Raw genomic sequence first — 21,966 nt, 5'->3', positions numbered from 1 at the left:
CCTTGCTTTTTTTCATTCCACTACCATATGTTTCACAGAAAAAAAGCATTCTGTGACATCATGATATATCTTTGATTTGAAAAGGCAGCTGATGATGTCACAAAGGTTAAGTGAGTTTTTATAAAAATTTTAATTAAACTTTTAATTAAAGGGATAGTTCAGCCCAAAATGAAAATTCTGTTATTTAAATACCCTTGTCTCATTCCAAACTCTTAAGACCTTTGTTCATCTTCAGAACACAAGTTAAGATATTTTTGATGAAATCCGAGAGCTTTCTGACCCTACATAGACAGCAATGCAACTGACACGTTCAGGCCCAGAAAGGTAGTAAGGATATCGTAATGACATCACATGGACTATTTTAACAATGTCCCTAAGAATTTCGACAAAGATGTTAATAAGATTTAGAAACTTGGAAACTCCACCAAAAGTTATCGGAATTTCTACGTGGTGCTTAGAGTTGCTGTTTTCTTCGTGTAAAGGCAGTGATTGTCTCATCTTTTCTCAATATTTTCCTATACTTTACCTATCTACTTTCTAGATATTCACCTGAGAACAGTGATGTTGTGTTTGTATGTTTTAGTATTACCATTAGTTGCTTTATAATCCTCATAATCATCTAACAATCAAAAACTGATTATAAAGTAGCTAACATCTTATGCAAAATTTACTCTGCACAGTTGGCCCAGAAGTGGAACCGGAATGTGTTCTAGCTGTCTAGCTGCTCAGAGGTGACATGAATGCATTTACACAGCAATTACAGTTGCATACTTTGATACTAATGGGTCTGAGCAGGCATAATTTTATATGGCTTTAAAGTGGCATTGAGTCTTTACACTGCATTTGCTATCACTTTAAGAAACAGTATGTAAAGTTCTTGTAAGCATTTTCCCTCTGCCAATCAAATAGTTCAGAATGAAGTTAAAGCTAAATTAACAGATTTGTGTCACTGACAAATGCTGCAAACAGGGAAATGTCAGTGTGTTGTTAAACTAAATATCATCACTTTTGGAACACTGCTCAGCCAATCAGATTACAGGACCGGAACTAACTGTTGTATAATAGAAAACTATACAAAAAAGAGTTAACAGATGTTTCTGCTTGTTTTATTCCTAAAGTGTGCCAACACAACCAAATCTGCCTTTGGGTCTGCTTCAAAGCATTCAATCCTCTTCTTTCCTCTCATTTCTTTAGTTTTTTCCCCTTTGCACTTAAGGGGGAATCAGGGACAAACCATCTATCAGTCACTAAACACACACACTTCTCCGCACAGCATTGCGTCACACCCTCCCATTGTGTTTATTAAAAGCTGCATATGTGAGTTTCCTGAAGTGTCAAAGGATCCGCAAAGTTTAAAGGACAAACGCGCACAAATATTCACCTTGTCAATCTTTGAAAAGTGTCCTGTGTGCATGTGACTGTGTGTGTTGAGAACTATCACAGGAAGGATTGTGTTCAGGGTCACATTGACTAATAGAATTATTAGGTCACTGTGGGTAGTTCAATACAAACGCTCTTCTCGAATGCTCTTATGATGCTATAGGACAACGTTTAAGCTTAGTGTTGTATTATACAAGCAAATAATGAATTTGTTGCGTGTGCACTTGTCTAGGTCAGAGATCCCATTAGTAAAGGTGAGAGGAAATTAGAGCTCTGTGTTGTTTTACATTGAGCGATTTGTCAGTGTGCACATTGATTTCTGTCTGTGTATATCTTTCTCTTTCTCTCTGACACACACACTTACACAAGTCACAGACAAAGAGAAGCTTCAGTATGTCAATGTGTCTGTCCCTGGTGACATCATCTATCTGCCAGGTCAGTTGTTTTATCTATTTTACCGTAAAAGACCCCCTTTATATTCCTATACTTATTATGCAACATTCATTGGTTTTCCTTTGGTATAACCAAGCTATTCCAAAGAGAAATGTCTGTATTTGTAATCTTTTATTGCTCCTGTCCCAAACCACCTGACTTCAGTCTGGCATGTAACGCCTACTTTTTTGCAATCCAAGCAATAGCCGATGGATAAAAGCCACACATGCATTAAATTTTTTCTAGTTGAATATTACATTTCACTTGGAAATACAGTACAGTATGTAACATTAGTTAAATAAAACGGGTTGAGGATATTGTTTCATGTTGACTGTAAATAGTGCTGTATGTGTGTCTATAGGAAGGCTGTTTAAATCTTGTGATTGGTGATCAAGGTAAAAACAGGACATCTGATCCTTGTCACTTCTTGTAATTAGTGACTACACCAACATCCAATCCCTTTTTTCTCTTCTCCCTGTGCCTCTCAGCACACACACATTTACATTCTCTCATGGCTGGTTAGGTTAGATATATCTCAGCTGCCTGTAATTGTGTAAGTGATTGCTGTCCTGTCCGTTTAGTAGTGTGTAATGGAGCAGCAATAGACGGATCAGTGAGCTCCAAGGGATGGGGGCTCAACCCCACCTCACTGCCCAGGAACAAGATACCCTTCTGGGGCTCAGGCAGACAATAGTTTGAAGAATCTTGGAGATTACATTTGTAATGGAGGTTTTGTTTGTTAGGGAGTGAAAATGCTCTAAATTACCATTAAAAAGTTTGGTGTGACTGAGCTTCTTGTCTTCCCTGCCACTCCAACTCTACAGCATGATTTCACTATCACTATCTATGATGACCAGCTGACCTTCAAAGACCACATTGCAAAGACTGCTCGATCTTGCAGGTTTGCATTGCACAACATCAGAAAGATCAGGCCCTTTCTAACGGAGCATGCTGCACAACGTCTTGTCCAGGCCCTTGTCATTTCTAGACTGGACTACTGCTATGCTATTCTGGCTGGACTTCCATCAAGCACAATCAAACCTCTACAAATGATTCAGAACGCAGTGGCAAGACTTGTCTTCAACAAACCCAAAAGAGCATATGTTACACATCTCTTTATCTCCTTGCACTGGCTACCGGTTGTGGATTATAATCACCATAAAAGGCAGAAATATTTATAAGCGACTATGCACGCTAAACATTAACGTTACCATAGTAAACATGGTAAATATGGCCGCTTGAAGAAATCAGACGTCAGCTTCTTATTCTCTATCACAATCGTGTATTTTATTTCGTGTAGTAACTTATATTATCTGTCATAAGTCTCGTCTCCAGAGTTTATCATAAAAATATAATAATGTTTTTGTTTGGGAGCTTTTATAAAAATAGAGATATTATCATTCATCCTAAATGTGACGGATAGGCTACTGTGGCTACAAATAAACAGAAACAGACTCGACTGAATAAGCAGGCTATTTTCATAAGCGTTAAAAATAAATAAATAAAATAGAAATGAATTTTTTTCTGTGTGACTAATTCTGAGTCCAGATAAATTAATTCATTATGATCAATGTATCACTTATTCTATAGTAAAACATCGATTCTTTTGAATTTGAATATTTAACAAAGCATGCAAACAAACGGCCGCTTTTATCAGATTAACCGATCGTTTATTTGACATTTTTCAAATTATTAGCATTCGCTCGTAAAAAACGGATATATTTAAAATACAGTTATTTCAAAATAAAGAACATATTTACTGACATAACGCTTGAGACTTACTGATATATAAATTATAATTCAACTTTATTTGGAGTACTACTTGTGTGCACAATGCACATTTCTTAATATTTAGCCTAAAATGTGTTTTAACGTCACTATTGATGAGGACTGTATGATCTTTGAATGATAACGGTCTTTAAATGCAAGATATTTCAAGTGTACCTGAAGTATACTTCCAATAGTTTCACTTTAGCACAATCTAATATACTTCAGTAGCCTATATCTTTAGTTGGACTTGAGCACTACTTCTGCACAATTTAGTCCAAAATCAGTTAATCCAATTTAGCAGACTTTAAATATACCAGTTTAGTATACCAAAAGGGTCGGCCAATAATTGTGTCCACAATTTATTTACAATTATCACAAATTATTTCACTCTTCACAGTCACCAGAGAACGAGTTGCAAGGGGCTGTGAAGCAAACAGAGAGTGAAATTTGCAGATCTGAGCTGTTTCTGCGTGTGACGTGGGAGAGTTTCTGGGGTTGTTTTGTTGACTCATCCCCCTGCCTCCAGTGCGAGTCTCTGAATGTGTGTGTGTGCGCGAGTGTGTGTACGCCTGTGGCATCTCTTCACCTCTGTTAGTGTCAGGCTGTCTGAATGATCAGCTTTATGAGACCTGACCTTTAAATACAAGAGTCTGAGTAGCCCCCGCTCTCTCAGTCTTCCTCTCTCTGACCGTGTGACAGGATCTGCCCCGGGCGAACACTCGGTCCAAAATTTAGACTTTGAATATGGACTGTGACAGCAATTCTTTGTCTTTTCAAGTCATTAACAGTTTTTTGTACCACTGTATATACTCACAGCCCAATCTCTCACAGATCAAATGCTGTTATTTTGTTATTTTAGGTCGGAAAGAGAGGGACGGCTTATCTGTTTCTCCCTCCCCCATCTCCAGTGCCCCGTTAACAAGAATAGTCATCCTTGCTGCACACTTCACCTGTTCCCACAATCCAACAGCTGAGACTGTGAGTGGGCCTCCTGTCGGTCTGGACCACAGACTGGTTTAATCCGGTTTAAGGTGTTTTCAGTCTGGATGTGCTATATTAGAAAGAGAAACAGAGAGAGAAAAACACCATCCATCAGCCAATTAATTATTATTAATACTAAAATAAAATTGCATCATGGCTGGAATGCTACAATGATGAATCAGAATATCTTTTATAAGATTATTTTAACATGATGTTCTTAATCATAACAAAATATTCTGTCCTCTTTGTCTGACTCACTTGAACTGTTTGGGAAATGCCCTGGATACACACACACACACACACACACACTCTGACAAATGTATTCAGATGCTCTTAAAATGACTAATCATATCTGAGTCACGGTGTGTGTTGATTTGGATTTGTGCATAAGTTAGTGTATCAGAGTGTGCTGTTCAGTGGTTTGCTTGAGTTGGTCAGTCAGACAGGCTGTTCAATGTCTCGTCTAGACACCACTAGCTCATTCACTCGTTCTTTTATTGATCATTTCATAGATTAAAACTTTCGGACAGTGTTTGTGTCCAAGAGAGTGAGCAGACCCTATTACACGTCTGGAAAAACCACCAAACAGGAAGGCTTGTACCAGAGGAATATTTTATAGCTCAGAGGTTGCTCTTTTATGGCTCAGGAGAATTAATGGTGTGTAGTTATGCTTCATTGAACTATCAACTTGGTCTCACCGGCTTTGTAAAATTCAAGATAAATAAAAGTACAAAAAATTTGTAAAAATAAATAAATAAAAATTATGTGACTCAGAACATTTGATCTTGTATGTACTGGATAATAATTGTTTGAGTTTATATTAAAATTTATTGCATTTAGTCGAAGATGTTTGGTAAATCCAAGCACCCCATTCACCCCTTACGATGCAGTGTGATCCGATTTAAATTCCATTTAACACAATGCAATTCAATGTAATACAATGCAATGGAAAAAAAATATGATGCGATGCAATTCAAAATTTTACAGATAGTTTGCTTTATTTCTTTGGTTCAGACAGTGGCTTCTGATTCCTAACACCTCTGTGTTGTTTTATGTCGTGTTCACATAGCAGCCAACCTCCTGCTCTCTCTCGTGAAGCCAACAAGGAAGTGAGTAAAACTGCAATTCATCACTGGCTCCAAAAGGGAGTCAATCCCATAGACTCCCCATATTAAAACGCCCAACTTTACAGCAATAAAAAATGTGTTTACAGCCAGGTGCAAAAAATTATTTTGGTCTAAATAGCTAATTTTGCCCTTTATGACAATTGTGAGGGGGGTGAATTTTTTTTATGACTCATCCGTTTAAATTATATTAAGCCTTAAAGTTCTGCATAATTAAGGGCATGACCACTTGAGTGACAGGTGGATTGCTGCAGCTGTCAATGCCGTCGAGCTAGGTGGGCGTGGCTTCAGCAACCACCTCCCGTCTTTTTGCCCATTTTCGATAACCTGGGAGTGTCGTGTAGTGACGTGTTGTCAGATGTTGATGGACGCCTCTCCCTACTTTGAGCTTCAAAAACGCTCTTCAGAGAACTGCGGGTGATGTCACGGTCCATGTTTTTATACAGTCTACGATAGCAGCAGTGGTGAAGAGAGAATGCGCTTGAGTAACAGTTTAGAGAGGAGAAATCAATCTATTGGTCACAAATGATTAATCACTTTCTAAATAATAAAAGTATAGTGCATCTACTAATAATTATATATGAATAAATTGTTTTTTTACCAATAGAAATATGTTAGAAACCATGCATAACAATGCCAACGTGTATCCAATGCACACTTTTTTAATACGCATCATAAAATTTTACGCATATCGGTGAATCTTACCATCCCCAGTCAATATTTAAATCTATAGAGATGACAAATGATAGATTTAAGTTTAGTTTAGTTTAGTTTTTAGAATCGGTGGCTGCTGAACTCCACTCCACCTGTCATTCACAACATTATATCATCTGCCTCTTGCATGCTTTTAACGTTGATGAATGTGATTATATCTTCTGCTACCAATAAGTGTTTACTAGTCATATTTAATCCATTTTTCCATTTACATCACATTTTACAATTTTAAATCCATTCCAAAGAATCACACACACTTTCCCTCAAAATGGCACAGTAAATGCAGAAAAACTGATGACCGAAATAATAATAATATATATATATATATATATATATATATATATATATATATATATATATATATATACAGTACAGACCAAAAGTTTGGACACACCTTCTCATTCAAATAGTTTTCTTTATTTTCATGACAATGAAAATTGTAGGCATCAAAACTATGAATTAACACATGTGGAATTATATATGGAATTATATACATAACAAAAAAGTGTGAAACAACTGAAAATATGTCATATTCTAGGTTCTTCAAAGTAGCCACCTTTTGCTGTGATTACTGCTTTGCACACTCTTGGCATTCTCTTGATGAGCTTCAAGAGGTAGTCTCCTGAAATGGTCTTCCAACAGTCTTGAAGGAGTTCCCCGAGAGATGCTTAGCACTTGTTGGCCCTTTTGCCTTCTGTCTGCGGTCCAGCTCACCCCTAAACCATCTCGATTGGGTTCAGGTCCGGTGACTGTGGAGGCCAGGTCATCTGGCGCAGCACCCCATCACTCTCCTTCTTGGTCAAATAGCCCTTGATGCTTTCAGTGTGACTACAATTTTCATAGTCATGAAAATAAAGAAAACTCTTTGAATGAGAAGGTGTGTCCAAACTTTTGGTCTGTACTGTATATACATATATATATATAATTTTTTAACTGTTCCAGTCTTGGGGGGGGAGAAATCCCTATTTCCTGTTGACCCAGATGTGTGGTCACGTCTGTGTGTTCTCATACAACAGTTCAGTGCTTTCTTCATTGTCAGTGTTAATTTTGGTAGTGTTACCTTGACGACTGGACTTTCCCACCCCAAACAAAATGTGTTATGTTAGCATCTAAATCCAGCGTGGTGACCATGGGCGGCACTGAACCTCTGTCTGATCTGCTTATGAAGACGAGTGTGAGGACAGAGCAGGAGTGGGAGGAGAGAGAGAAAGAGAAGGTAGTGAAACTGTATAAAGCAAGGTTCAGGTTAGTGAACCATATCTGCAGGTACAGGACTGACTGACTACCCAGCAGGCACAGCAGATGTTTCCTCTTTATATCTACAGAACGGTGAAGCACAAACACACATGAACAGACACAAAGTCTAGCACTGCGCAGATACAGAACAGGCTCTGATAATGAATGAGTGCCTCAGCATACCGCCCATATTTTCACCAACAGGTAATGCACTGCCATGAAAAACAAACTTACTCTCAGACTCTTAAATTAGTCTTTAGCCAATCAGCACATAAATGAAACAGCATTATTTTTGTAAAGGGGGTCAGTCTCACCTCAAACCAAAACACACTAAAGTAAGCGCTGACTAACTTGGGCAGCGTGCTTTGTTATCATAGCGCAGGTATGACCGCGCTCTGTGACCTTATTTAGAAGAACCCAGTTGCGCTCAGCAAGATTAGCTCAAAATACACTCACATAGTCTCATGTGAAGGCCGGACACACATCATGCATGGTCAGATGTAAGTTCTCAAAGTCACCTTTGCTCAAACACACAGACACACACGTATTGCAGTATAACAGCAGCACATCACTTTTTTATCACCAACCTGCAGTCGAGCTAAGTGAACATTCGCAATGTGTTTGTGGTTGACATGCTCTTCTTCAGTGAAAAGAGGAGACTGCCTGCTGCGACTAATTAGCTTCTTAGCATTGGCTGGATAATGATGCACTTGTGAAATGACGCTCTTAGCAAGGCAAGTGGCGCCGCCGTCATCTATAACACTAGCTTGTGTGCTGACTCCCTGAAGGCAGGAAGTGGGAAGGAAAGCATGGGAGAGTGAGGCGAAAGAGATGTAGGAGCATGAATAGTATGTAATTCAGCATGTCAGGGCTGCGGCTTTAGTTGCGCACATGTTCAAGATATGTTGAGCTTTTACGGCAACAACTAACTTTTATTTGGTTAAGTTTTCCATAGGGACACACCATATTGGATATTATTTGTAACAGTCAGTTCTGGACATTTCATTTTAGACCCCTGTTTGTTTTGGATTTTGATAACTGTTCCTGTCTTTTATTTTTGCACTTTAACAGAAATGTTAAACGCTTAAGGGTTTAAATGCTTGTAAGTGAAGAATTTAAAACATAAATATTAGTATTGTAACTTGCTGTGTAAAATTAAACTTGCATTTGTTGTTATAGTTATTTTCCAACATTTGTTGTTTATTTTACAATACAGTTATTTACAACAGTAATATTTGTCTGTTTTTATAATTACTGTTAAAACAACAACGGCAACAACAATAATAATAATTATTATATAAAATAATATATAAACTATATAATGTAATATAACAAATATAACAATATATCATTATAAAAAAAATAAATAAATAATACAAATTAGCAAATAATAACAACAATATATAACATAATAGCACAACGCAACAAAATTATTATTATTAGTTTTTTGTCAATTTTAAAGTCCAGTTTCAATGTCAAAATAAAACACTTTTCAAATAAATATAATATTTTATATTTTTATGTGAACATGCCAGGGTTAGTTCTTGTAAATATTTTAAATCTATGGTTTTTAAGAGGCAAAAATACATCTAAACCTCTAAAAAAAAATATTGTCATATATATATATATATATATATATATATATATATATATATATATATATATATATTATTTTCGGTTGTATTTCCAATATCTCATATGAATTTTTTTATGGACTTTTTGTACTTATAAATTTAGATTTTGACTTTATAAGCCTGTGACATTAGTTATTGTCTTGTTGATGTCGGACATAATTTTCTTTCGTTTTCCCATCTCTTTTCATCTCTGACATCAGGAATGTCACATGAATGCTAAATGCTTTGCAAACTGGGCCATGCTGTGTTCCATCTGCCTCTGTTGCCTCGCTGACGTCTCCTTGGGAACAGGTTGCCCCCTACAGCCCAGAGCAGAGGGTGCAGCTCCAAGCCCAGCCTCCGAAAACAGAAACATAATGATACAGGCTGCATGTGGAACCCGAGTCTTTCTCAGGAGTGGGTTCACACACACTCCCCAGACACCCAGAGATGTATGCGGTGACAGGCCTTTATTTGATGTAATGGCTCTGTCTTGTTGTGGTTAGTGTGTGTGTAAGAGAAAAGAATGCTGGGTGGGGATGTGGTTTGAAGCACTGTTTGTGTTTGCCAGTGAAAAAAGAAGTTTGTGTGTAAAAAGGATTGCCATTTAGTCAGAGCGTTCATGGTCCAGGAGGCTTTACTTCATTTTTCCAGTTCTGCATTGTTATTTTTCAGTTTTCAAACATCTCTAGCTTTAAGATAAGAGCAGACGTGTGTGTTTGTGTGTATTGAAGCTTTGGTTTATATATAGCTCAGTTCTAGCGCAGGGTGTGTCTTCATTCCTCCAACGCTGCTTCTGTGTGTTATACTTCTGTCACAAATCCAGCTATGAGTTTTATTATTATAAGAGATGCTACAGTTATAGACTTTATAAATTATAGTTATTGACAGGAACATCCATCAGGATCAATTCTCTTTTTATTTCCCAGGTATTCTCAGGTTTTATTTCCCATCTTCCTTTTCATTGGTACTTGTATTACAAAATTGCTTACTGTATGTCAAATCTAGGGGTACGCGATATTTAGCATCTTCAGTAATATTGTTGTTTTAACAATGTGGGATTATTACATATGTCACTGACTGTGCAAAAAAACAAACAAAAACTTGACCAATCAAAGATCTTCAGAGAGCAAAATCATTCACTGTGTAATAAAATCTATTGCAACACATATTATAAATTATAAATGCAAAAATGATCCCTTTAGTATTTAGAAGATATGATATAGTTATGTAAGATCACACAAGCCATTTTCCCGACTTTAAGCGTATACGCGTGATCGTGAATGTGATATTGATTTTATTCAACAGTTCAACAAACAAGAAGTTGATATTGAGTGAGTTACATTTTAGACACATAATTGTCAATATTTCTGATTTGCCAACAAAAAGTGTTCTAAACTAAGTTGAAGGAGAACATTTGTGCGTCCCAGGGCAACACTTCAGTATTTCCTTCCTGAATAAATCTGTTTTTGAACTATTCATTGGAGTCAGTGATTCAATAATCCATTCATAATGACACTTGCTTCATTTCTAAATGAATCAGGCTTTTTGAATGAATCATTTGAATTAATAATTCAATAAATCACTCATTAAAGGGATAGTTCACCCAAAAATGAAAAATTCTGTAATTAAGGACTCACCCTCACGTCATTCCAAACTATCCAAAATATCTTAATTTGTGTTCAGAAGATGAACAAAGTTCTTACGGGTTTGGAATGACTTGAGGGTGAGTAATAAATGACAGAATTTTCATTTGTGGGTGTACTATCGCTTTAAGTCACTTCTCAACATCACTGGTGATTGTAGCGTCATATTTATTAATCCATGACAGGCCTAAACCAGCCAAGGTATCATCACAAAAACACATTCAGCAAAATATAAATTATCGTAAAAATTAAAAATATATATTTTTTTGTCAATATTGCACCCAAATCACTTGTAGAAGTAACAGCACACCTTTCCTCATAAAAATGTATGATCTGAGGAATCATTTAAGTCCATATTACAAATAATGAGAAACAAGTTATAAATTGTTATTTTTCAGTTTCTTTCTTTTTTATTTTAACCCTCTATACATTTGTGTATTTTTATTCTCATATGTTTCATTGTCTGTGTACTGGAAGCTTGTGACACTAAAACAAATTCCTTGAATGTGCAAACATACTTTGCAATAAAGCTCTTTCTGACGTCTGACTTCTGAAATTTTAATACTTATCTCAAAGGTTTGTTCAAAAACAGTAGTCACCAAATCTGACATAAGTATGAGCAACAGTAACAGCAATGCTTTCCTTAGCAAGCACCACTAATTAGTCTTTGCAGCTGAAAAGCAACAGTGCAGTATGTGCCTGTTGTAATGAAGTAAAAAAAAAAAAGCCGACACAGCAATCTGTCGTTATGGTCGAGCCACTCAGGGAGAGTGTTATGATTGGACATTCCACACATAGCTTCTCAGGGTTGCAGGAGTGAACTAGAAGCACTCGAACAAACGAACGAAAAACCCAACTATCCATTCTTACTGTAACCTCTTTCTAAAACAAACACCAGTTCTCTCGACACAAAGATAGCTTTGGGAAAAAAATGCATACCTAAGCCCTAAAGACAACTGTGTTTGCAATGGAAACCCAATTACAGACCATTAAGGTTTTTTTGTGGCGATCACCCACATCGTGTTCTCATATGTTGATTCAGACAGACTTGCAGGTATACAACCAGTTACTTTCCATACAAAGGTGAAAAAAAGGCCAGCAATGCAGAGCTCAGGACTCTGGGAGGTAAACGTAATGCTGAAGAGAAAAGCATGCTGTAATTTACCGCTCTTGTGCCCCCCTCAATATCCCTTCATTGGTGATAAATCCCATGAACAGAATCCTGAGTGAGGTATCAGTGTGCCCCAGCGATTATTTTCTTACACCACGGGCCACAATGATTAATATGTTCTGCAGAGAGTGTTCCAGAAGAGCCACTCCTGAAAGATTTAACTCACTGTTTGTCCTCTTAGCACATCTGATTCTTACTGCCTAATTCTGTGCATCTTCTTAAAATTGAAAACTATGCAGATGTCAGAAGATTTGTGTTTTTAATACATTCATGTTTTCAGTGCATTAGTAGAGACGCACACTTTATCAGTATCATGGGTGTTATTTAATGGGTATTGGTTAATATTATAACAGCCTACCAATTAAACAACACAAACAATACAAAATCTTAAAATGATATTTGGGGTTGGTAAGATTTTTTTTTGTTTTTGAAAGAAGTCTCTTATGCTCATCGAGGTTGCATTTATTTAATCAAAAATACAGCAAAAACTCTAGTATAAAAAATACAATAATTGTTTCCAGTTTTAATGTATTTTAAATAGTGCTGTCAAATGGTTAACGCGATTGATTGCATTCAAAATAAAAGTTTTTCTTTACATAATAAGTGTGTGTACTGTTTCTATGTGTGTCAATGTATTATGTAGGTATATGTGAATACACACAAATATATTTGATATATAAACATAACATATTTCTTAATGTGTGTGTTTACATAATAAATATACACAGTACACTATATTGTGTAAAGAAAACGTTTTATTTTGGATGCAAGTAATCGCGTTTAATCATTTGACAACACTAATTTTAAAATGCTTTTCTTATTTTATCTGTTAACATTGTATATTTAATTATGCGTGGACACATTTCCCGTATTTTTACATCTAGATTACCTTTGTACTCATCTTATGCTTCCTTAAAGTTAATCTTTAAGAATACTCCTAAATTAAATAAAATGTAATCCTTTTCCAAAATGAATATACATTTTCATATACTGTGCATTATAATTTCACTTGAAGCATTTAAAAAAATGTTGATTTTGATCTAGTAATGTCCTACACATTGTGCTTGTGCTTCAATAAGCTCTACATAGAGACTGAGAGGGCAAGTACCAGATGAGAATGTTCTTAGTGGCAAAGTCTCATGGGAAACCTGTAGCTCACCTTCCTAAATGACGAATCAATAACTCTTGTCTGCCTCAGAGTCTCATGTGTCTTTTACCTGAGCTGGAGTTTAGATGGGTGAACCCTCAGTTTATTATTTAAAGGCTCTATATGTGATGTACTGTATCGCTAACAGGCAATTGAGCTCTGCCCATGTGAGTCACAATATATTTGTCTACTTGTTTAGGGATGGCTTTTAGAGGCATTTATCGGTGTGCCTTGACAGATGTCACTGGGGGGTCTCGGTTGTGTTTGCTTTAAAAAGAACTTTCAGAGAATCACCTGGAGTTCTGGGAATTCAGGCTTTATCATACAGGTACAGAGCAGCAGATTGGAGGCCAGCTTTTTCCCAGTCAACATATCACTTCAACGGGTTGATTGTAAAATCCATAGAGAAGGCATAGCTGGAAAACTGATTGACCAGTAAGAATGCAGACTCATTAGGCTAATGGTTTCATAGGCTGACTTGACATACTCATAGTGCTGTGCATGCCGACAACACACAAAAATATCATTTAAGGTTTCGGTGGAATGTCAGTGTTTGTATTTGGACAAGTGTATGATTTATTTTAGGAGATAGGAAATACATTTAGCAAGCATTTATGTAACTGAGTAATGGTAGAGCGTTGGCTTGGTGGTTAGCACACATGCTAAAAATACAATGAGCTGTAGTTCAGTATCCCTTTCCCCCGTCATTTTCTGTTCTGCCTTTAAACCAGGGGTTTCAAAAAGTACTCTTTATCGTCACGTCATCCTTCATTATAATATGCTGATTTAAAACAATTCAATAAAACAAGTTTTTATTATTATCCATGTTAAAAACTGTGATGCATTATTTCTCAGGATTCTTTTTATAACTCTCAGTTTTGATCAATGCATCTTTGCTAAATGAATGTATTCATATGTATTTCTTATATAAAATTCCTAACGACTGCAAACTTTTGAACTGTTGTGTATACTGTGTGAAAAAAGCTTTCCTATATTAAATTGCCTTTTATATTGTCATTAAACTAAATCAAAAACAAATCATTAAAATACTATCCAGAATATATTTTTGTAATTTAATTTATGAAATGCTTAATTTCTGTTTAAAAGCATATTTACTGTATGCACACTTCTTTTTGCAGTGCTTTTCACAAGAAGTATCGTTTCAAAGCAGCTTTATAAAGTAAAGCAGAAAATGAGAATTTTTCACAAAATTATATAAAGATTTGTTTTGCTTACTTTTTTTTAAAGAGAGTAGAAATTTGTAATCCATCTCATGATTTTTAAAAAAATATTTTAAATATGAGTAGTAATTATTTTTTTGATTGATTTATTTACTTTAGTTTTTTAGACTGACCTCTGACTTTTCTATTTTGAGGCACAGATATTAAATGTTTCATGTCGTCTTTTAGGTGTTTTTATGTAGTACAGTTTGTTCTTCCTGTGCCTTTACACAGTTTTAGCTGACAGCTCCAGCATAATGTGACCTATTCCTTTCTCTGTAAAGCATTTATTTAGTCACTTTTCCTGTGTGTACCTCCTGAAGGCTGTAATGAAATCTCTCATGTGGAACGGCGGAACAAGGCTCGTGGCTGTTTGTCATGGATCATTCACAGTGAGCTCACACACTCTCCGCTGTCCCTTTACTTCTGTCTTCTGCTGACTAGCCACACTGTTTGCTTCCCTTGGCTGAACAGCCTGATGGGATTGGTAGCATCTCCTTCACAGTACACCGAATTGACTGTTGTGGTGATCCGTGCATCACTCGGAAAGGTTTGACAGAACTTGTGGCTAGTGAGCGATGGGTCTATCTTTGTGATTATGTGATTTTTTTTTTTTTACCATTTTGTTATAGGCAGCTTTTTTCAACCACTGCCATGTTGAGACTCTTTTTCAGGTACATATATAGACACACCGCAGGTCTTTGCTGTGATCCATGACCTTAAAACTAAAGATGGAGCATGAGATAGAGAGAAAGAAAGAGGTTAAGAGGTTTGTACATGCACAGAACAGGTGGAGAATGAAAGTACAGGCCAGAGAAATAAAAGAAGATTGAGAGTGTGGGACCGAGCGAGAGAGAGAGAGTTGGTTAAAGTGTGTAACAAAAAGCACAAAATCAGCTGAATGTAAATGTGCCAGATAAGCCCAGCAGAAGAGATATGGTGTGTGTGTGTGTGTGTGTGTGTGTATGGCCAGCCCCTCTGCTGACTTTGCTCCTCTCAAAGGAAAATCGATTTGGCCGGAGAGAGAGGTACTTAGATGAGTGGAAAAGAAGAATGACGGAGAGCAAAAACTGTGAGAGAAATGGAGAGAGAGGAGGAGGATGAAGAGGAAGGGTTTTCTGCACACCTATCCCTTTCCCTGCAAAAAAACGGTCAAGAAGGATTCACTCATATTACGATGATAATCACTATCAGTCTCTAGAATTTTTTTTACCAATTAAAGGGATAGTTCACCTTTTTGGATCAATAACTCACTTCCATGTTCATCCAAACTTGTTCTGTGGAATAAAAAAGAAGATATTTTGAAGAATGTTTCTGCTGTTTTTGTCAATGGGATCCTAAACAACATTGAACCCCACTGACTTTCATTGTATGGATGAAAGAAATCCAGCACAGGGTGGATAAATAATGACAGAATTCTCATTTTTGGGTGAACTATACCTTTAAAATAATACTGATTCCTCAGGTGGCCATGAACTCTTCAGTCCGAGGCATAAACAAGTGCTGGATGTTTGTCACTGGGTTTGGAAAGGTCTCTCTTTTAGCTGAATTTATAAATCTAAACATTCCATTCCATTCCAAAACCTCAGTGCTTGATTTATGCCTGCTCCATTAGAAGCCTTGTCCTGCCAGCACTTTCCTTTAACGAATGAGAACGTGTTAGGTGAGCTTACCACTCCGTCATCCGCTGTTTTAATAGAATGTCAAATCACACTTAGCCTAGCATGCAAACACACACATTACTAATTAAGGCCGTCTGGCCTGTTACAGAAAATCAATGGTGTTTTAGCTCAAGCTCTCTCTGTCTCTCCTTCCTGTGCTGCTTAAATGGAGGTCAACCTGTCCCACCCTTTTGTCAAAAAATAAAAGATGCATTTAATCATTACAAACGGCTGATCGCACACCTATAAGAAGATACATTTCCAGTTTTGTACGGTGTGTGATCTCATGATTACAGCAGCTTGATCATCATTTCATGATCTGATTACACCGTCGAACTGTGTCCACACTGGACCGTTTGGCCACAAATGGTTTAAACACGAGCCGTTCTGATGTATTGATTCAATCTCGAGTGATCCTTTGCCTTGTTTCATTGGCTCACTGAAAGACGCAGGAACTGCTCCACTACTATTTGGCATTTCATTGAATTATTCCCTGAAGTACGCTTCATCTCTCTACATCTCTTCAGTCATCTCCCGCTTCAACAACTGAGCTGCAGTCTCTCGCTTTAATCTCGTCTGGCTCTATATTGTAGTCATTTTCACCAGCAGGGTCTTTCCAGATTTCAAGGGTTTCATCAAGCCTTCTGCGGTTTGCAAGCACATGCCGGCTCCATATGTTAGCATTCTCTTTAAGTGTTGTGTTTTCTCTGTGTCTCTGCAGTGAGTAACTACAGTCATGTGCTGGAGGGCCAGTCAGACTCAGATGATGAAGATAAGCTTCACATCGTGGAGGAGGAAGGGAGTCTCCTGGACGGGGCTGACTGTGACAGTGTGGCCCCTGACGATGACCCTAACGGGACCGTTGACCCTGACAGCAGATGGGACGATGGTAAGCCCGCCCTTTTGTGAAATATCGTTATCATGGAAGCTCTGTATATTAAGTCTCAAATTTCTCAGGAAGTGTTTACATGTTCTTGCATTCGAAAACAACTAGATAGAAGAGAATGAAGGTATCTCTGTATGCATGTTTTAAAAGTTCGACTATTTTTAAATTGACACGGCGTCTTAAAAATGCAACGCTTGTGGCAGGATGCTCCAAAAACAGAGCTTGACATGATGCAACGGCCAAAGACCTCCGTCTGAATGTGTGTGACTGTGATGCTTTAAAAGGGATGAATTTAAATATGCAACTTCTCTGTCATCACACAGAAAAAAAATTTATTTTTTTGTTTTGCACTCGTAAATGCATTTATGATGTTACAAAAATGTCTAATTTAATAAGTTATATATGAAAAAAAATATATCAAGCTACCGTATTTAACTTTGATATAAATCAAAAAAGTTTTTTTGAGCACCAAATCAGCACATTAGAATGATTTCTAAAGAATCATATGACACTGAAGACTAGAGTAATGACTGCTGGAAATTCAGCTTTGCCATCACGAGAAAAAATTATAAAAGTATTAAAACAAAAAAAGAGTTCAATTGTAATAATATTTTACAATATTAATGTTTTTATTGTATTTTGATCAAATAGACCTAATGAAATAATGAGCATAAGAGACCTCTTTTGAAACGTTTGAATAGTATTGCAAAACAAATTAAAGAAATTATATATATATATATATATATATATATATATATATATATATATATATATATACAGTCGTGGCCAAAAGTTTTGAGAATTACATAAATATTGGAAATTGGAAAAGTTGCTGCTTAAGTTTTTATAATAGCAATTTGCATATACTCCAGAATGTTATGAAGAGTGATCAGATTAATTGCATAGTCCTTCTTTGCAATGAAAATTAACTTAATCCCAAAAAAACCTTTCCACTGCATTTCATTGCTGTCATTAAAGGACCTGCTGAGATCATTTCAGTAATCGTCTTGTTAACTCAGGTGAGAATGTTGACGAGCACAAGGCTGGAGATCATTATGTCAGGCTGATTGGGTTAGAATGGCAGACTTGACATGTTAAAAGGAGGGAACATGTTGAAGAACATGTTGAAATTATTTGTTAACCATGGTGACCTGCAAAGAAACGCGTGCAGCCATCATTGCGTTGCATGAAAATGGCTTCACAGGCAAGGATATTGTGGCTACTAAGATTGCACCTAAATCAACAATTTATAGGATCATCAAGAACCTGAACAAGGAAAGAGGTTCAATTCTTGTAAAGAAGGCTACAAGGCAACCAGGAAAGTCCAGCAAGTGCCAGGATCGTCTCCTAAAGAGGATTCAGCTGCGGGATCGGAGTGCCAGATCTTAATCCCACTGAGAACTTGTGGTCAATCCTCAAGAGGCGGGTGGACAAACAAAAACCCACTAATTCTGACAAACTCCAAGAAGTGATTATGAAAGAATGGGTTGCTATCAGTCAGGATTTGGCCCAGAAGTTGATTGAGAGCATGCCCAGTCGAATTACAGAGGTCCTGAAAAAGAAGGGCCAACACTGCAAATACTGACTCTTTGCATAAATGTCATGTAATTGTCGATAAAAGCCTTTGAAACGTATGAAGTGCTTGTAATTATATTTCAGTACATCACAGAAACAACTGAAACAAAGATCTAAAAGCAGTTTAGCAGCAAACTTTTTGAAAACTAATGTTTATGTAATTCTCAAAACTTTTGGCCACGACTGTATATATACAGGGTGCGATTTGTGAAAAAAAACAGGGGGGGGGGGGGTTTGAAACATTTTAATTCATAAAAATAAATCATGAGAACATGAACTAGATGACGTCATGCGCTAATTAGCATATTAATGATGTAAGTGCATCGTATTGTATTGCCTCCCTATGCTCACATACTGCAATTTAATTTAGCCATTTAATAAAATTCTCAATAAAACTGTTTTTATTACTATATTTTAATGTTTCTGTTCAACGGAATGAATATTAAATTTGACTGAAACGCGGTCCATTAAGACTACATAACCAGCTCTCAAACATCTGCACTAATGAAATCAAATACACATACGATAAAGTCAGTGGTTGTGCTGTGACTGATGTCGGCTATACTTGCTTGTAAAATAGAGTTAGAAGCAACAGAATATCTTTTTTTTTTTTACTGAAATACTGCTCCTCTCTGCACTCGCTGAACACAGCAGATGCAGAGAGAGAGGCTCGCGCTGGGAAAGAGAGACCTCGCGCTCATGCGGCAGCACCAGAGAGTCTCAGAGACTAAATAATGATTGCCCAAAAAGTCGCTAGATTTGTCGCTAAATCTAGCGACGAAGACGCCAAGTTAGCAACTCCACTGCCCAGCGGACCGGATTCAACCGTCTCGCAAGTGTTGATAGGCTATTACTCGTGAGGTGTAACCAGGGGCGCCCCCAAGGGGTGGCCACGGCCACCACTGAATAAACTCTGGCCACCCCTGTGGCCACCCCTAGGATGATTTTCAGTGTGTAACCTACTATAAATTTAAATGCAGAATGTAAATTCGTAATAGTTTAAGAAGTGGGGGAAAAAATAAATAAAAATGCAGCACATGCTGCAGCCACCAAAAAAGATCGCAGATTGGCAGCACCGGAGTAGTCCTCCCCACCTCGCCCTCCCCCGTCCAAACATATCACAGAGTGTGCACATACGTCTAGATGGTCTAGACTGGTTTGCATACGCATTTGTATTGCATTCTTTCACTGGAAATTTAGAATTATCACATTTCTTCAAGATATGGGGCAGAAAATTTATAGATCTATATAGTTTATATAATTTCATATAGTTATTATCACACGAAGAGTTACATTTTTCTCTAAAAGTCAGCATAATTACAAGTGTGACATTGCTTTTATACAACAGTTCAAACAAAAATCATTCCAAACACAGCCACTGTTTTGCGTCTCTGAGCAACATGACAATGATTCGTTCCTGAATAAATCAACCGTTTAAATGATTCGGTTCAATCGCAATGACTCACTTATTAACAGTGACTCACTGCCACCTACTGCTGGTTTTAATTTCATATTTACGGTACCTTCTTATTTTTTAAATAATTTCGAACATCAGTTTTCAATGTTTTATTTTTAAAATATCAGAACATTATTTATTAATTTATAACTGCAGGCTAAAGTTACCATGTCCCACAGAGCTGCATTAAACAGTGTGTAAAAACATCTCAATGGCACTTCAGATGCAGCTTCTGTTTTCTCTGCATTGCAAAGATCATTTTTGTTGATACTGATTGCATTTGCTTGGTAACAGCCCAAATGCAAGTATTTGACCTAAAAGATGGTGCACACTTCTAGAAAAAATGGCGTAAAGGTAAAAATAAAAAATTCAGGAGTCATCTGTCAGCAAAATTAGAAATAAGATATCAGCACAATTAAAGTGACATTATTGTCTATTTATCGTTATCGATAAAATCCCAGAAATACCAGGGATACCATTTTTTTTGTCAATATTGGAAACCCTTAATTATTTTCTCTTTATTTTGGTGTGCCACCCCAAGATTTACTGTGGCCTCATCTGACCACCCCTGTTAAAATTTTCTGGGGGCGCCACTGGGTGTAACCAATCAGATAGCGCTGTGGGCGGGACATTGAGCAAGTCTGCAGAGTGATGAATACAGAGAGGCTGCGCGCGTGCGCGGCAGCTATATCAGAGCCAGCCAAAGTAGCGCATTTTAAAATAAAATTGACTTTAATCAAACCACGGAATTCGTGATAAGTTTTGTGAGCCGTCTCGCCACTAGTGTAGTAGCACTGATCACTTTGAGGGGGGTGTAAAAATAATAAAGTAGAGGCAGGGATACATTGACCAGAAAGGAGGAAATCCCACGCATCCCTCCCAGCAAATCGCACCCTGTATATATATATAGGTTCTCGTGGAAAACCTGTACTTTAAATATCAGGGAATTTCATAAGTCTAATTTATATAATAGATCTGGAAAGTCATTAATTTATAAGAAATTCATGACTTTTTTCAAAGAAAGAAAATTTGAATTTTTTAAGAAAAAATATTATATAGAAAAGTTCTGACTATGGTATTCAGAAAAAGCACCCTATTGAAAAACTAGTTGACTTTTCAAATCGACTATTCAATCAAAATTAACTTAATAACATAATCTCTCTAACAAACACTAATTGAGACAATTCAACACCATTACTTTGCTGCCTTTCAAGCACAGGTATTTCCTTCAGAAAATGCAGACCTAGATTTTATTGTGATGGTAAAATCTTGGCTCCCTCTGGATAATAAGGCTTGAGAAAGGGTAACTGGGATACAATGGAGCTCTTTTGCTTTTGACGAAAGGCATTTCTCCTGTTCCTGGGCTAATATGTATTGCCTGCAGTGTGGGGATTGATTATGCTGGAAGAGGTGAACGTAAACTCTGTTGTATGTGGGCTACCAGGGTGCTATTGTGCATTAAGCTTAGTGTTGTGGGACGCAGGCATCATGGCAGGTAATATACCACCACTATAACCACAGCAACTGCTTGCACAGCAGCCCCTTGTTCAGTTTTTTCATTCGGCACATTTTCTACTCTCTCCACTCTGTATTTCAAAGTTCGCCCCCCAAATTCAAGTCCTCTGTCAATTTAATTTCTGCCAGTATTCATTCATTCATTCCTCTCTCCTGGCTTCTCTGTCAGTTCTCTGCAGGATAGAGCTTCGGTGAAGAAGAAAGTCATTGTTTTTGGCAGCGCTCTCCAAACATTAAACACTTCACAGAAACCCGAGTTAAGAGAGAGGGACTACACACACTCTCTTGAACATTTCTTTTATTACCTCCATACCACCTTCATCTCTTTGCAGTCCTTCTTTGTCTACCTGTTGCTTCTTTGTTGTAACTCTGAATGAATTGTTGTTGTGAGTCTCTTATGTTTTCCCAGAATTCTTCCTTTTAACATGTTACAGCACCT

The 21,966-nt window shown here is 37.0% G+C and overlaps 1 protein-coding gene across 2 annotated transcripts in view; it reads left to right on the top strand.

The window, feature by feature from the left end:
• The window catches only part of LOC132122275 (zinc finger E-box-binding homeobox 1-like), a 66,962-nt gene that overhangs the window by 31,509 nt on the left and 13,487 nt on the right, over positions 1 to 21,966 (top strand). For both annotated transcript variants that reach the window (XM_059532333.1, XM_059532335.1), the window contains exon 2: positions 16,817 to 16,984. In XM_059532333.1, coding sequence (XP_059388316.1) covers positions 16,817 to 16,984 — 168 coding nt within the window. The remainder of the gene's footprint in view (positions 1 to 16,816; positions 16,985 to 21,966) is intronic.

The sequence above is a fragment of the Carassius carassius genome, chromosome 40 (genome assembly GCF_963082965.1).
Source record: "Carassius carassius chromosome 40, fCarCar2.1, whole genome shotgun sequence".
NCBI classification, from domain to species: Eukaryota; Metazoa; Chordata; class Actinopteri; order Cypriniformes; family Cyprinidae; genus Carassius; species Carassius carassius.
This window is presented reverse-complemented; position numbering and strand designations above follow the sequence as displayed.